Below are 15,437 nucleotides of genomic sequence, written 5' to 3'. Positions count from 1 at the left end.
TGGGGAGCCCCTGCATATTGTCCCACCTCTTGTGACGTGTATCGTTTTGGAATTTCCAGTGGCTTGATCAGGAACTACTGCAGGAATCCAGATCCTGTGGCAGCCCCTTATTGTTATACGACGGATCCCAATGTCAGGTGGGAGTACTGCAACCTGACACGATGCTCAGACGCAGAAGGGACTGCCGTCGCGCCTCCGACTGCTACCCCGCTTCCAAGCCTAGAGGCTCCTTCCGAACAAGGTAAGGAGCCTGTGGCCAGACATCTACACGCTTGGACGCTGGGATGAAAAGCCATGGAAATTCCCACTGATGCAGCAGGCTTCGATGGTACACGGATGCTCGAGCATTGATTGAGTTCTGCCATGTAGCAGGAAGCCTCCGTGCACTCTCTGGGGGAGCCAGCGGAGTGATTTCTGGCGCAACGTGGTTGGGCTGTGTCTTTAGGATGGGCACAAACCCTCCAGGGTGATCAACTTCACAACTCTCCTCATTGCAAACCGGGCTCTCTCAGTGTCCTAGTCAAAATTTTCATTGTATCATGCTGTCGGGTGTGTGACTCTTTCCAAGCCAGTAAGCTTTACCTGGGCTTTCTTCAAGTAGAAAGCATTCAGTGCAATCTTCAGCATTCCAGATTCCCAGAAGTGTGGCTCTGGAGCCTGCCACCCTGGAGAAAGCCACCAGGGCTGCAGTAATTCCGTATCGTCCTGGGTCTGTGGAGCAGTGCATGAGCTCCCAATGCTCTAAGGCTCTGCAGCCCTAGGCTTTGAAGGGAGTGATTTCTCAGTGTTCTTAAACGTCTTTCTGATGGCACTTGTACCTGTGAGGGTTCTGGAGAGAAAGAGTAGTAGACTTCTACTTTATTGCAATTCAGGATGCGGGGCACGAGAGGATTCCCTCTTTCCTCCAAAGGAATAAGCTTTTGGCCTGCACACATCCCTGAGCAGCAAAGTGTCTTTGCCTTCAGTCAGATGTATAGGACCGTTTTCTGCCCCATGGCCCGGAAGCCAAAGGCCTTGGCTTTCATGATCAACGGTCTAGGGAAACATGCAAAATGTCCATGTCTGTCCCCACCTCTGCCCCCGACAGCCAATTACCATCTGCAGCCCGCATTACCAAATGCCATGCCCTTTGCTCGCTCCTGCCCCATCTTTCTCATGAACATTCAGTAGAGGTTCCCAGAAAGGTGCTTGCTCGTGAGCACACTTTCCAATGAGAGGGATTCTGATCTGTTCTGTTTCTCTAAGGTGTCAGGTGAAATATTTCCAAGAACTTCCTACGGTTCTAGAATGGTAGGAATCTGTTGCTTTGGTGTTTGTTTGTTGGTTGGTTTTTTCATATCCATCTGCCTATGGATAAGGAAAAGAGAACGGTTGTAATTCTCATAGACTCCTTTCTGGTTGTGTCATAAATGACTTCACATCTTTCCCTGTTCTAAGAGACACTCATCATGATTTCTTCTGTTTTCATTTCAGCACCGACTGAGCAAAGGCCTGGAGTGCAGGAGTGCTACCACGGTAATGGACAGAGTTATCGAGGCACATACTTCAAGACTGTCACAGGAAGAACCTGCCAAGCTTGGTCATCTATGACACCACACTCACATAGTCGGACCCCAGAAAACTACCCAAATGGGTATGTCTTTGTTCTTTACCGTAAGAGAAGAAAGGGCCAACTGAAGATTCTGTTGGAAGAGACATGCTTCAAGATGAGTTCTCCGAACTCAACTTGTGTCAGATGCAGTTGGTGTAGCAAAATGTCTCAGGATGATTGCCTTAGAGCTAAGGGTCTGAGAGAAGAGAAATGTGAAGCTGCCTCTCCTTCCTCGTAGTTTTCTGGAGCAGAAGGGAAATCTGGAGGCGAGGACATCACATTAAGAAAACAGTCAGAATGACAAATGACCAAACACTTAGATTAGCCTTCCACAACACCTACCAAGGGTCAATGAAGACTTTCCAATTGGAATTGTGTTATTCTGACTACCAGTTCCTGAAGGGAAGGTTGTGTATGCCTTTTCTGTCTGGGCATATGAGGAAAGAATGTGTGCATATTTATGGAGAGGTGAATCTATCTCTTTCTAGATCTACATATATTCCAATGGGTAGAAAAACACTCGGTCCTAAGTACCAGTGGCCTGAAGGGATATGGGTTCCCAGGGAGAGAAAAGCAAAGGCAAAAAGGCAGATGAGAGTCAGCAAAGAGAGGGATGCTGAAAAGTAAAAGGGATGTGTAGATGGACAGAACCCCAGTCTGACTGCACTCTGGCCAATTTTTTTGGCCATAAGTGACTAGCAAAGACCTGGAAAAACCATTTCTACATGTTGGACAACAGCTGGTAGAGGACCTAGAGCATTGAGAGAGGGGCAGTGTTGAGCTCAACTCCATAGATGCCTTGGCTTTCTTCCTGGTTACCCTTCCTGCACTGCAGAGCAAGGTGGTGGAAACCAAGCAAACTGTAGCCATCTGTCTGAACGGTGGAGAGGGATTGGAGTTTGTGATGACTCTGGTAGTTGAAATTTTCTAGGTCTGCTACAAATAAGGACTGGTTTGTGGAGGAAAGGAGCTCTACAAATATGCATAGAAGTCTCCTCCAGTCCTTGGCTAAACATGACACTGCATGTGCACAGAAAATGGTTCCACAAGAACGTATGGCAAAGAACATTTCCTTAGAAAGAGCATCTGCAAGAGAACAGCAAGCTCAATAAAGAAGACAGAGATCACATAGCACTCTGGGATATTGGAGTTCTTACCAGCTAGACGAGAGAGTCCTCACAGAACACACTGCCAATTCAGTGGAGACCCCAGAACAGCCATAGTTTAAAAGTAGAATTAGCCTATTACTAGAATAAAGGCAGCTGCAGACTAACCCTTGCACAGCTGAAAAGCAAGTGTCCAAGCATGAAATCGGGTTCCAAGTCAATGAAGTGCCTGTGAGAGGAAATCTCAACTCTCTTTAGAAGTAAACAACGAAGTCCACTGGCTGAGCTATGCGGTATCCCCAGAGTGAGTCCTAAATTTAAAATGTGACTACATGTAGAAAAAGCATGTCGTGCGATCCATGACCAGGAAATAAATCAGGCAATACAAACGGGCGCGGGAATGACAGAAATGATTAGAATGGCATGAAAATTTGACATATCACTATGATAACTATTTCAAGTATTTACAAAAAGGTGAATATGGAACAAAACAAATAAAATATCAAAAGAAAGTAACAGTATAGAATAGCCAAATAAAATTAAAGACCTAATATAAAAAGCTATGTCTTCAATGAAAAAATTACTGGATGGCCGCCTGATCAATGTAGACGTTTCCGAAGAAGAAAGTAACCAAAAATCAATTCTACAGAACCAACTACACGCATACACACACACACAACACACCCATACACACACACTCAAATACTCACAAGTTCACACACACACACACACACACACACAACCCTCAAGAAATAGTGGAATAAAAAATCAACTGAAGCTCACAGACATGTTGCAAAATAGGAAAAGATTTCCTGCATGTGGGAAGCAAGTCACAGAAAAGAGAAAGGGAGATAGGGACAGAAACAAATACCGGAATCAAGGCTGGCCGAGAACTTTTCAATTATGAAGAATGTTAACAAAATCTCAAAAACAGGAAACTCAATGTATCAAATAGGGATTTCGAAAAAAAGAAAAAATCCAGTATGATGCAGTTTTGTATTTCACAGTTTGACGTTAAGAAGACGAAGGTATAATAAGAAGAAACTTCTTATGAGAAACCGGGGAAAAACAAGCTGTTTCTTGCTAAGAGAACAGTGATACAAATTGCTAATGCATTCTCGTCAAAAACACTGGAAGCCAGGTACCGGGAATGTTATTAATGTGGTAAACAGGAACAAGAAGAGATCAACCAAGAATGCTAAATAGCAGTAAAATGCCTTGAAGATCATCCATGTTGCATAAATGTATACCGTGCACTGTCCCCAAAAAGAAAGCGGAAACTGTAAGAATTTGGAATCAGCAGGCTGATGTAACAAGAGAGGTGACCTGAAGGAATGAGGTAGAAGAAGAATAGCACAAGAAGGGAACTTTGTGCAGCCCACGTAATGAAGAACCCAGCAGTTGGCAAATGTACATGTAAATGCAAAATATTTTCTTGACCAAATTTCTATATATTTTTAAATGAGAGTTGACTACTTGAAGCAAAATGATAGCAATATGTTTAATTTTTGCACCTGTAGAAGTAAGAATTTGAACACTTAGCATAAATCATGTAGGGAATAATTGGAAGTGTGCCATTGAAACTTTCTTACCTCATGCACGATGGTATGTAATATTAATGAAAGGTTACTGTGTGGTTTAAAAGGGATATTGCAAATCGCAGAGTAATCGCAAAGTGTTGAACGCTGAGGTGTATTGCATAGTAAGAATATTCCATGTATTCAAAAGAGAGAAGCCAAGGAAGAAAGAAATTTGTCAGGAGCTCGGGTTCTTAGTACATCCCGTTGCTCATTGAACCAGCTTCCTGGAATGGAGGGTCTGGGGTTGAGACTAGGACACAAGTGTAGAGTCTCTAGAGAGAGAGTGTTGCATCCCCATGGCCCATGATACACTTCCCATTTTCTCAGGCAGCCACAGGTCATGAATGTGAGGCCACTGAGAGGTTGGAGGAACGTTCTTGGGAGGCATAAGGAAGAGCGAAAGCTTCAAGATCCCCACAGCCCAAACTCCTCAACTGCTTTGCCTCCTAATTCATTGTTCTCTGAATCCTCCATAGCTGTCTGACATCTTCAGATCTCATAGTGTACCCCGCCGTCTTCCTTTATGCCGTGGGTCCCACTGTTCTTTCAACTCATCCCCCTTTCCCTCAGTTCCAGAGTGGCTGCAGCCAGCAGAGGATAGACTGAGAGCAGGAGAGAAGGTCCTGCTCAGGAACACATTCCAGAGATACTGCATCCTGCCTGGGAGCAAGTTTTCTAGGGCAGCTTTGAGAAGTCTTGCAGAAACTTGACCCATGTGATATGGGAATGACAGACAGTAATACTATTTGCACAATGCTTTTCCATGGGAAAGGTAGAGCCTTTTCGCTAGGTTTTGAGTACAGGAGTGTGAAGGTTGACCTGGAAAGCTTATCCTCCTGGATGCCAAGTATTCTCTGAAGAACTACATGTTAGTTGCAACTCGCACATTAGCATATGAAGTCCTACGGAGAGAGATACGGAGAGGTAGACAGATAGAGATACATTTGTATGTGAATAAACAATTCCACAATACAGACATCAAAATCTATACCAGTTATTCCAGAGAGATGGATTGGGCAGAAGGCAGAGGGAGAATACTCTGATCATTTTTTGGCCACATGTATGTACTATCTCAGTGTGTCTAAGAAGCATTTGCGGCTTTAGAGGTTTTTTTTTTTTAATAGAATAATCTATTAATTATGAGAACTGTGCAGAGAGGATTGGTGATTGAGAGCCATTTGTGCTTGTGGCAATCATATGGTACTTTTAATGGGAATATTAGAAAGGCACCGGTAATGACCTTGTTGCAGCACCAAGGAGAGGGTGTGGGGAGCCCCTGCATATTGTCCCACCTCTTGTGACGTGTATCGTTTTGGAATTTCCAGTGGCTTGATCAGGAACTACTGCAGGAATCCAGATCCTGTGGCAGCCCCTTATTGTTATACGACGGATCCCAATGTCAGGTGGGAGTACTGCAACCTGACACGATGCTCAGACGCAGAAGGGACTGCCGTCGCGCCTCCGACTGCTACCCCGCTTCCAAGCCTAGAGGCTCCTTCCGAACAAGGTAAGGAGCCTGTGGCCAGACATCTACACGCTTGGACGCTGGGATGAAAAGCCATGGAAATTCCCACTGATGCAGCAGGCTTCGATGGTACACGGATGCTCGAGCATTGATTGAGTTCTGCCATGTAGCAGGAAGCCTCCGTGCACTCTCTGGGGGAGCCAGCGGAGTGATTTCTGGCGCAACGTGGTTGGGCTGTGTCTTTAGGATGGGCACAAACCCTCCAGGGTGATCAACTTCACAACTCTCCTCATTGCAAACCGGGCTCTCTCAGTGTCCTAGTCAAAATTTTCATTGTATCATGCTGTCGGGTGTGTGACTCTTTCCAAGCCAGTAAGCTTTACCTGGGCTTTCTTCAAGTAGAAAGCATTCAGTGCAATCTTCAGCATTCCAGATTCCCAGAAGTGTGGCTCTGGAGCCTGCCACCCTGGAGAAAGCCACCAGGGCTGCAGTAATTCCGTATCGTCCTGGGTCTGTGGAGCAGTGCATGAGCTCCCAATGCTCTAAGGCTCTGCAGCCCTAGGCTTTGAAGGGAGTGATTTCTCAGTGTTCTTAAACGTCTTTCTGATGGCACTTGTACCTGTGAGGGTTCTGGAGAGAAAGAGTAGTAGACTTCTACTTTATTGCAATTCAGGATGCGGGGCACGAGAGGATTCCCTCTTTCCTCCAAAGGAATAAGCTTTTGGCCTGCACACATCCCTGAGCAGCAAAGTGTCTTTGCCTTCAGTCAGATGTATAGGACCGTTTTCTGCCCCATGGCCCGGAAGCCAAAGGCCTTGGCTTTCATGATCAACGGTCTAGGGAAACATGCAAAATGTCCATGTCTGTCCCCACCTCTGCCCCCGACAGCCAATTACCATCTGCAGCCCGCATTACCAAATGCCATGCCCTTTGCTCGCTCCTGCCCCATCTTTCTCATGAACATTCAGTAGAGGTTCCCAGAAAGGTGCTTGCTCGTGAGCACACTTTCCAATGAGAGGGATTCTGATCTGTTCTGTTTCTCTAAGGTGTCAGGTGAAATATTTCCAAGAACTTCCTACGGTTCTAGAATGGTAGGAATCTGTTGCTTTGGTGTTTGTTTGTTGGTTGGTTTTTTCATATCCATCTGCCTATGGATAAGGAAAAGAGAACGGTTGTAATTCTCATAGACTCCTTTCTGGTTGTGTCATAAATGACTTCACATCTTTCCCTGTTCTAAGAGACACTCATCATGATTTCTTCTGTTTTCATTTCAGCACCGACTGAGCAAAGGCCTGGAGTGCAGGAGTGCTACCACGGTAATGGACAGAGTTATCGAGGCACATACTTCAAGACTGTCACAGGAAGAACCTGCCAAGCTTGGTCATCTATGACACCACACTCACATAGTCGGACCCCAGAAAACTACCCAAATGGGTATGTCTTTGTTCTTTACCGTAAGAGAAGAAAGGGCCAACTGAAGATTCTGTTGGAAGAGACATGCTTCAAGATGAGTTCTCCGAACTCAACTTGTGTCAGATGCAGTTGGTGTAGCAAAATGTCTCAGGATGATTGCCTTAGAGCTAAGGGTCTGAGAGAAGAGAAATGTGAAGCTGCCTCTCCTTCCTCGTAGTTTTCTGGAGCAGAAGGGAAATCTGGAGGCGAGGACATCACATTAAGAAAACAGTCAGAATGACAAATGACCAAACACTTAGATTAGCCTTCCACAACACCTACCAAGGGTCAATGAAGACTTTCCAATTGGAATTGTGTTATTCTGACTACCAGTTCCTGAAGGGAAGGTTGTGTATGCCTTTTCTGTCTGGGCATATGAGGAAAGAATGTGTGCATATTTATGGAGAGGTGAATCTATCTCTTTCTAGATCTACATATATTCCAATGGGTAGAAAAACACTCGGTCCTAAGTACCAGTGGCCTGAAGGGATATGGGTTCCCAGGGAGAGAAAAGCAAAGGCAAAAAGGCAGATGAGAGTCAGCAAAGAGAGGGATGCTGAAAAGTAAAAGGGATGTGTAGATGGACAGAACCCCAGTCTGACTGCACTCTGGCCAATTTTTTTGGCCATAAGTGACTAGCAAAGACCTGGAAAAACCATTTCTACATGTTGGACAACAGCTGGTAGAGGACCTAGAGCATTGAGAGAGGGGCAGTGTTGAGCTCAACTCCATAGATGCCTTGGCTTTCTTCCTGGTTACCCTTCCTGCACTGCAGAGCAAGGTGGTGGAAACCAAGCAAACTGTAGCCATCTGTCTGAACGGTGGAGAGGGATTGGAGTTTGTGATGACTCTGGTAGTTGAAATTTTCTAGGTCTGCTACAAATAAGGACTGGTTTGTGGAGGAAAGGAGCTCTACAAATATGCATAGAAGTCTCCTCCAGTCCTTGGCTAAACATGACACTGCATGTGCACAGAAAATGGTTCCACAAGAACGTATGGCAAAGAACATTTCCTTAGAAAGAGCATCTGCAAGAGAACAGCAAGCTCAATAAAGAAGACAGAGATCACATAGCACTCTGGGATATTGGAGTTCTTACCAGCTAGACGAGAGAGTCCTCACAGAACACACTGCCAATTCAGTGGAGACCCCAGAACAGCCATAGTTTAAAAGTAGAATTAGCCTATTACTAGAATAAAGGCAGCTGCAGACTAACCCTTGCACAGCTGAAAAGCAAGTGTCCAAGCATGAAATCGGGTTCCAAGTCAATGAAGTGCCTGTGAGAGGAAATCTCAACTCTCTTTAGAAGTAAACAACGAAGTCCACTGGCTGAGCTATGCGGTATCCCCAGAGTGAGTCCTAAATTTAAAATGTGACTACATGTAGAAAAAGCATGTCGTGCGATCCATGACCAGGAAATAAATCAGGCAATACAAACGGGCGCGGGAATGACAGAAATGATTAGAATGGCATGAAAATTTGACATATCACTATGATAACTATTTCAAGTATTTACAAAAAGGTGAATATGGAACAAAACAAATAAAATATCAAAAGAAAGTAACAGTATAGAATAGCCAAATAAAATTAAAGACCTAATATAAAAAGCTATGTCTTCAATGAAAAAATTACTGGATGGCCGCCTGATCAATGTAGACGTTTCCGAAGAAGAAAGTAACCAAAAATCAATTCTACAGAACCAACTACACGCATACACACACACACAACACACCCATACACACACACTCAAATACTCACAAGTTCACACACACACACACACACACACACAACCCTCAAGAAATAGTGGAATAAAAAATCAACTGAAGCTCACAGACATGTTGCAAAATAGGAAAAGATTTCCTGCATGTGGGAAGCAAGTCACAGAAAAGAGAAAGGGAGATAGGGACAGAAACAAATACCGGAATCAAGGCTGGCCGAGAACTTTTCAATTATGAAGAATGTTAACAAAATCTCAAAAACAGGAAACTCAATGTATCAAATAGGGATTTCGAAAAAAAGAAAAAATCCAGTATGATGCAGTTTTGTATTTCACAGTTTGACGTTAAGAAGACGAAGGTATAATAAGAAGAAACTTCTTATGAGAAACCGGGGAAAAACAAGCTGTTTCTTGCTAAGAGAACAGTGATACAAATTGCTAATGCATTCTCGTCAAAAACACTGGAAGCCAGGTACCGGGAATGTTATTAATGTGGTAAACAGGAACAAGAAGAGATCAACCAAGAATGCTAAATAGCAGTAAAATGCCTTGAAGATCATCCATGTTGCATAAATGTATACCGTGCACTGTCCCCAAAAAGAAAGCGGAAACTGTAAGAATTTGGAATCAGCAGGCTGATGTAACAAGAGAGGTGACCTGAAGGAATGAGGTAGAAGAAGAATAGCACAAGAAGGGAACTTTGTGCAGCCCACGTAATGAAGAACCCAGCAGTTGGCAAATGTACATGTAAATGCAAAATATTTTCTTGACCAAATTTCTATATATTTTTAAATGAGAGTTGACTACTTGAAGCAAAATGATAGCAATATGTTTAATTTTTGCACCTGTAGAAGTAAGAATTTGAACACTTAGCATAAATCATGTAGGGAATAATTGGAAGTGTGCCATTGAAACTTTCTTACCTCATGCACGATGGTATGTAATATTAATGAAAGGTTACTGTGTGGTTTAAAAGGGATATTGCAAATCGCAGAGTAATCGCAAAGTGTTGAACGCTGAGGTGTATTGCATAGTAAGAATATTCCATGTATTCAAAAGAGAGAAGCCAAGGAAGAAAGAAATTTGTCACGAGCTCGGGTTCTTAGTACATCCCGTTGCTCATTGAACCAGCTTCCTGGAATGGAGGGTCTGGGGTTGAGACTAGGACACAAGTGTAGAGTCTCTAGAGAGAGAGTGTTGCATCCCCATGGCCCATGATACACTTCCCATTTTCTCAGGCAGCCACAGGTCATGAATGTGAGGCCACTGAGAGGTTGGAGGAACGTTCTTGGGAGGCATAAGGAAGAGCGAAAGCTTCAAGATCCCCACAGCCCAAACTCCTCAACTGCTTTGCCTCCTAATTCATTGTTCTCTGAATCCTCCATAGCTGTCTGACATCTTCAGATCTCATAGTGTACCCCGCCGTCTTCCTTTATGCCTTGGGTCCCACTGTTCTTTCAACTCATCCCCCTTTCCCTCAGTTCCAGAGTGGCTGCAGCCAGCAGAGGATAGACTGAGAGCAGGAGAGAAGGTCCTGCTCAGGAACACATTCCAGAGATACTGCATCCTGCCTGGGAGCAAGTTTTCTAGGGCAGCTTTGAGAAGTCTTGCAGAAACTTGACCCATGTGATATGGGAATGACAGACAGTAATACTATTTGCACAATGCTTTTCCATGGGAAAGGTAGAGCCTTTTCGCTAGGTTTTGAGTACAGGAGTGTGAAGGTTGACCTGGAAAGCTTATCCTCCTGGATGCCAAGTATTCTCTGAAGAACTACATGTTAGTTGCAACTCGCACATTAGCATATGAAGTCCTACGGAGAGAGATACGGAGAGGTAGACAGATAGAGATACATTTGTATGTGAATAAACAATTCCACAATACAGACATCAAAATCTATACCAGTTATTCCAGAGAGATGGATTGGGCAGAAGGCAGAGGGAGAATACTCTGATCATTTTTTGGCCACATGTGTGTACTATCTCAGTGTGTCTAAGAAGCATTTGCGGCTTTAGAGGTTTTTTTTTTTAATAGAATAATCTATTAATTATGAGAACTGTGCAGAGAGGATTGGTGATTGAGAGCCATTTGTGCTTGTGGCAATCATATGGTACTTTTAATGGGAATATTAGAAAGGCACCGGTAATGACCTTGTTGCAGCACCAAGGAGAGGGTGTGGGGAGCCCCTGCATATTGTCCCACCTCTTGTGACGTGTATCGTTTTGGAATTTCCAGTGGCTTGATCAGGAACTACTGCAGGAATCCAGATCCTGTGGCAGCCCCTTATTGTTATACGACGGATCCCAATGTCAGGTGGGAGTACTGCAACCTGACACGATGCTCAGACGCAGAAGGGACTGCCGTCGCGCCTCCGACTGCTACCCCGCTTCCAAGCCTAGAGGCTCCTTCCGAACAAGGTAAGGAGCCTGTGGCCAGACATCTACACGCTTGGACGCTGGGATGAAAAGCCATGGAAATTCCCACTGATGCAGCAGGCTTCGATGGTACACGGATGCTCGAGCATTGATTGAGTTCTGCCATGTAGCAGGAAGCCTCCGTGCACTCTCTGGGGGAGCCAGCGGAGTGATTTCTGGCGCAACGTGGTTGGGCTGTGTCTTTAGGATGGGCACAAACCCTCCAGGGTGATCAACTTCACAACTCTCCTCATTGCAAACCGGGCTCTCTCAGTGTCCTAGTCAAAATTTTCATTGTATCATGCTGTCGGGTGTGTGACTCTTTCCAAGCCAGTAAGCTTTACCTGGGCTTTCTTCAAGTAGAAAGCATTCAGTGCAATCTTCAGCATTCCAGATTCCCAGAAGTGTGGCTCTGGAGCCTGCCACCCTGGAGAAAGCCACCAGGGCTGCAATAATTCCGTATCGTCCTGGGTCTGTGGAGCAGTGCATGAGCTCCCAATGCTCTAAGGCTCTGCAGCCCTAGGCTTTGAAGGGAGTGATTTCTCAGTGTTCTTAAACGTCTTTCTGATGGCACTTGTACCTGTGAGGGTTCTGGAGAGAAAGAGTAGTAGACTTCTACTTTATTGCAATTCAGGATGCGGGGCACGAGAGGATTCCCTCTTTCCTCCAAAGGAATAAGCTTTTGGCCTGCACACATCCCTGAGCAGCAAAGTGTCTTTGCCTTCAGTCAGATGTATAGGACCGTTTTCTGCCCCATGGCCCGGAAGCCAAAGGCCTTGGCTTTCATGATCAACGGTCTAGGGAAACATGCAAAATGTCCATGTCTGTCCCCACCTCTGCCCCCGACAGCCAATTACCATCTGCAGCCCGCATTACCAAATGCCATGCCCTTTGCTCGCTCCTGCCCCATCTTTCTCATGAACATTCAGTAGAGGTTCCCAGAAAGGTGCTTGCTCGTGAGCACACTTTCCAATGAGAGGGATTCTGATCTGTTCTGTTTCTCTAAGGTGTCAGGTGAAATATTTCCAAGAACTTCCTACGGTTCTAGAATGGTAGGAATCTGTTGCTTTGGTGTTTGTTTGTTGGTTGGTTTTTTCATATCCATCTGCCTATGGATAAGGAAAAGAGAACGGTTGTAATTCTCATAGACTCCTTTCTGGTTGTGTCATAAATGACTTCACATCTTTCCCTGTTCTAAGAGACACTCATCATGATTTCTTCTGTTTTCATTTCAGCACCGACTGAGCAAAGGCCTGGAGTGCAGGAGTGCTACCACGGTAATGGACAGAGTTATCGAGGCACATACTTCAAGACTGTCACAGGAAGAACCTGCCAAGCTTGGTCATCTATGACACCACACTCACATAGTCGGACCCCAGAAAACTACCCAAATGGGTATGTCTTTGTTCTTTACCGTAAGAGAAGAAAGGGCCAACTGAAGATTCTGTTGGAAGAGACATGCTTCAAGATGAGTTCTCCGAACTCAACTTGTGTCAGATGCAGTTGGTGTAGCAAAATGTCTCAGGATGATTGCCTTAGAGCTAAGGGTCTGAGAGAAGAGAAATGTGAAGCTGCCTCTCCTTCCTCGTAGTTTTCTGGAGCAGAAGGGAAATCTGGAGGCGAGGACATCACATTAAGAAAACAGTCAGAATGACAAATGACCAAACACTTAGATTAGCCTTCCACAACACCTACCAAGGGTCAATGAAGACTTTCCAATTGGAATTGTGTTATTCTGACTACCAGTTCCTGAAGGGAAGGTTGTGTATGCCTTTTCTGTCTGGGCATATGAGGAAAGAATGTGTGCATATTTATGGAGAGGTGAATCTATCTCTTTCTAGATCTACATATATTCCAATGGGTAGAAAAACACTCGGTCCCAAGTACCAGTGGCCTGAAGGGATATGGGTTCCCAGGGAGAGAAAAGCAAAGGCAAAAAGGCAGATGAGAGTCAGCAAAGAGAGGGATGCTGAAAAGTAAAAGGGATGTGTAGATGGACAGAACCCCAGTCTGACTGCACTCTGGCCAATTTTTTTGGCCATAAGTGACTAGCAAAGACCTGGAAAAACCATTTCTACATGTTGGACAACAGCTGGTAGAGGACCTAGAGCATTGAGAGAGGGGCAGTGTTGAGCTCAACTCCATAGATGCCTTGGCTTTCTTCCTGGTTACCCTTCCTGCACTGCAGAGCAAGGTGGTGGAAACCAAGCAAACTGTAGCCATCTGTCTGAACGGTGGAGAGGGATTGGAGTTTGTGATGACTCTGGTAGTTGAAATTTTCTAGGTCTGCTACAAATAAGGACTGGTTTGTGGAGGAAAGGAGCTCTACAAATATGCATAGAAGTCTCCTCCAGTCCTTGGCTAAACATGACACTGCATGTGCACAGAAAATGGTTCCACAAGAACGTATGGCAAAGAACATTTCCTTAGAAAGAGCATCTGCAAGAGAACAGCAAGCTCAATAAAGAAGACAGAGATCACATAGCACTCTGGGATATTGGAGTTCTTACCAGCTAGACGAGAGAGTCCTCACAGAACACACTGCCAATTCAGTGGAGACCCCAGAACAGCCATAGTTTAAAAGTAGAATTAGCCTATTACTAGAATAAAGGCAGCTGCAGACTAACCCTTGCACAGCTGAAAAGCAAGTGTCCAAGCATGAAATCGGGTTCCAAGTCAATGAAGTGCCTGTGAGAGGAAATCTCAACTCTCTTTAGAAGTAAACAACGAAGTCCACTGGCTGAGCTATGCGGTATCCCCAGAGTGAGTCCTAAATTTAAAATGTGACTACATGTAGAAAAAGCATGTCGTGCGATCCATGACCAGGAAATAAATCAGGCAATACAAACGGGCGCGGGAATGACAGAAATGATTAGAATGGCATGAAAATTTGACATATCACTATGATAACTATTTCAAGTATTTACAAAAAGGTGAATATGGAACAAAACAAATAAAATATCAAAAGAAAGTAACAGTATAGAATAGCCAAATAAAATTAAAGACCTAATATAAAAAGCTATGTCTTCAATGAAAAAATTACTGGATGGCCGCCTGATCAATGTAGACGTTTCCGAAGAAGAAAGTAACCAAAAATCAATTCTACAGAACCAACTACACGCATACACACACACACAACACACCCATACACACACACTCAAATACTCACAAGTTCACACACACACACACACACACACAACCCTCAAGAAATAGTGGAGTAAAAAATCAACTGAAGCTCACAGACATGTTGCAAAATAGGAAAAGATTTCCTGCATGTGGGAAGCAAGTCACAGAAAAGAGAAAGGGAGATAGGGACAGAAACAAATACCGGAATCAAGGCTGGCCGAGAACTTTTCAATTATGAAGAATGTTAACAAAATCTCAAAAACAGGAAACTCAATGTATCAAATAGGGATTTCGAAAAAAAGAAAAAATCCAGTATGATGCAGTTTTGTATTTCACAGTTTGACGTTAAGAAGACGAAGGTATAATAAGAAGAAACTTCTTATGAGAAACCGGGGAAAAACAAGCTGTTTCTTGCTAAGAGAACAGTGATACAAATTGCTAATGCATTCTCGTCAAAAACACTGGAAGCCAGGTACCGGGAATGTTATTAATGTGGTAAACAGGAACAAGAAGAGATCAACCAAGAATGCTAAATAGCAGTAAAATGCCTTGAAGATCATCCATGTTGCATAAATGTATACCGTGCACTGTCCCCAAAAAGAAAGCGGAAACTGTAAGAATTTGGAATCAGCAGGCTGATGTAACAAGAGAGGTGACCTGAAGGAATGAGGTAGAAGAAGAATAGCACAAGAAGGGAACTTTGTGCAGCCCACGTAATGAAGAACCCAGCAGTTGGCAAATGTACATGTAAATGCAAAATATTTTCTTGACCAAATTTCTATATATTTTTAAATGAGAGTTGACTACTTGAAGCAAAATGATAGCAATATGTTTAATTTTTGCACCTGTAGAAGTAAGAATTTGAACACTTAGCATAAATCATGTAGGGAATAATTGGAAGTGTGCCATTGAAACTTTCTTACCTCATGCACGATGGTATGTAATATTAATGAAAGGTTACTGTGTGGTTTAAAAGGGATATTGCAAA

The 15,437-nt window shown here is 44.0% G+C and overlaps 1 protein-coding gene across 1 annotated transcript in view; it reads left to right on the top strand.

Annotated features, from left to right (window-relative positions):
- Positions 1–15,437, top strand: part of LPA (lipoprotein(a)) — a 243,401-nt gene that overhangs the window by 61,979 nt on the left and 165,985 nt on the right. Inside the window, exons 19-24 of the mRNA XM_063666806.1 lie at positions 60–241; positions 1,474–1,633; positions 5,603–5,784; positions 7,017–7,176; positions 11,145–11,326; positions 12,559–12,718. Of these exons, the coding sequence (XP_063522876.1) occupies positions 60–241; positions 1,474–1,633; positions 5,603–5,784; positions 7,017–7,176; positions 11,145–11,326; positions 12,559–12,718 (1,026 nt within the window). The remainder of the gene's footprint in view (positions 1–59; positions 242–1,473; positions 1,634–5,602; positions 5,785–7,016; positions 7,177–11,144; positions 11,327–12,558; positions 12,719–15,437) is intronic.

This window comes from Pongo pygmaeus, chromosome 5 (assembly GCF_028885625.2).
Source record: "Pongo pygmaeus isolate AG05252 chromosome 5, NHGRI_mPonPyg2-v2.0_pri, whole genome shotgun sequence".
Classification (NCBI taxonomy): domain Eukaryota; kingdom Metazoa; phylum Chordata; class Mammalia; order Primates; family Hominidae; genus Pongo; species Pongo pygmaeus.
This window is presented reverse-complemented; position numbering and strand designations above follow the sequence as displayed.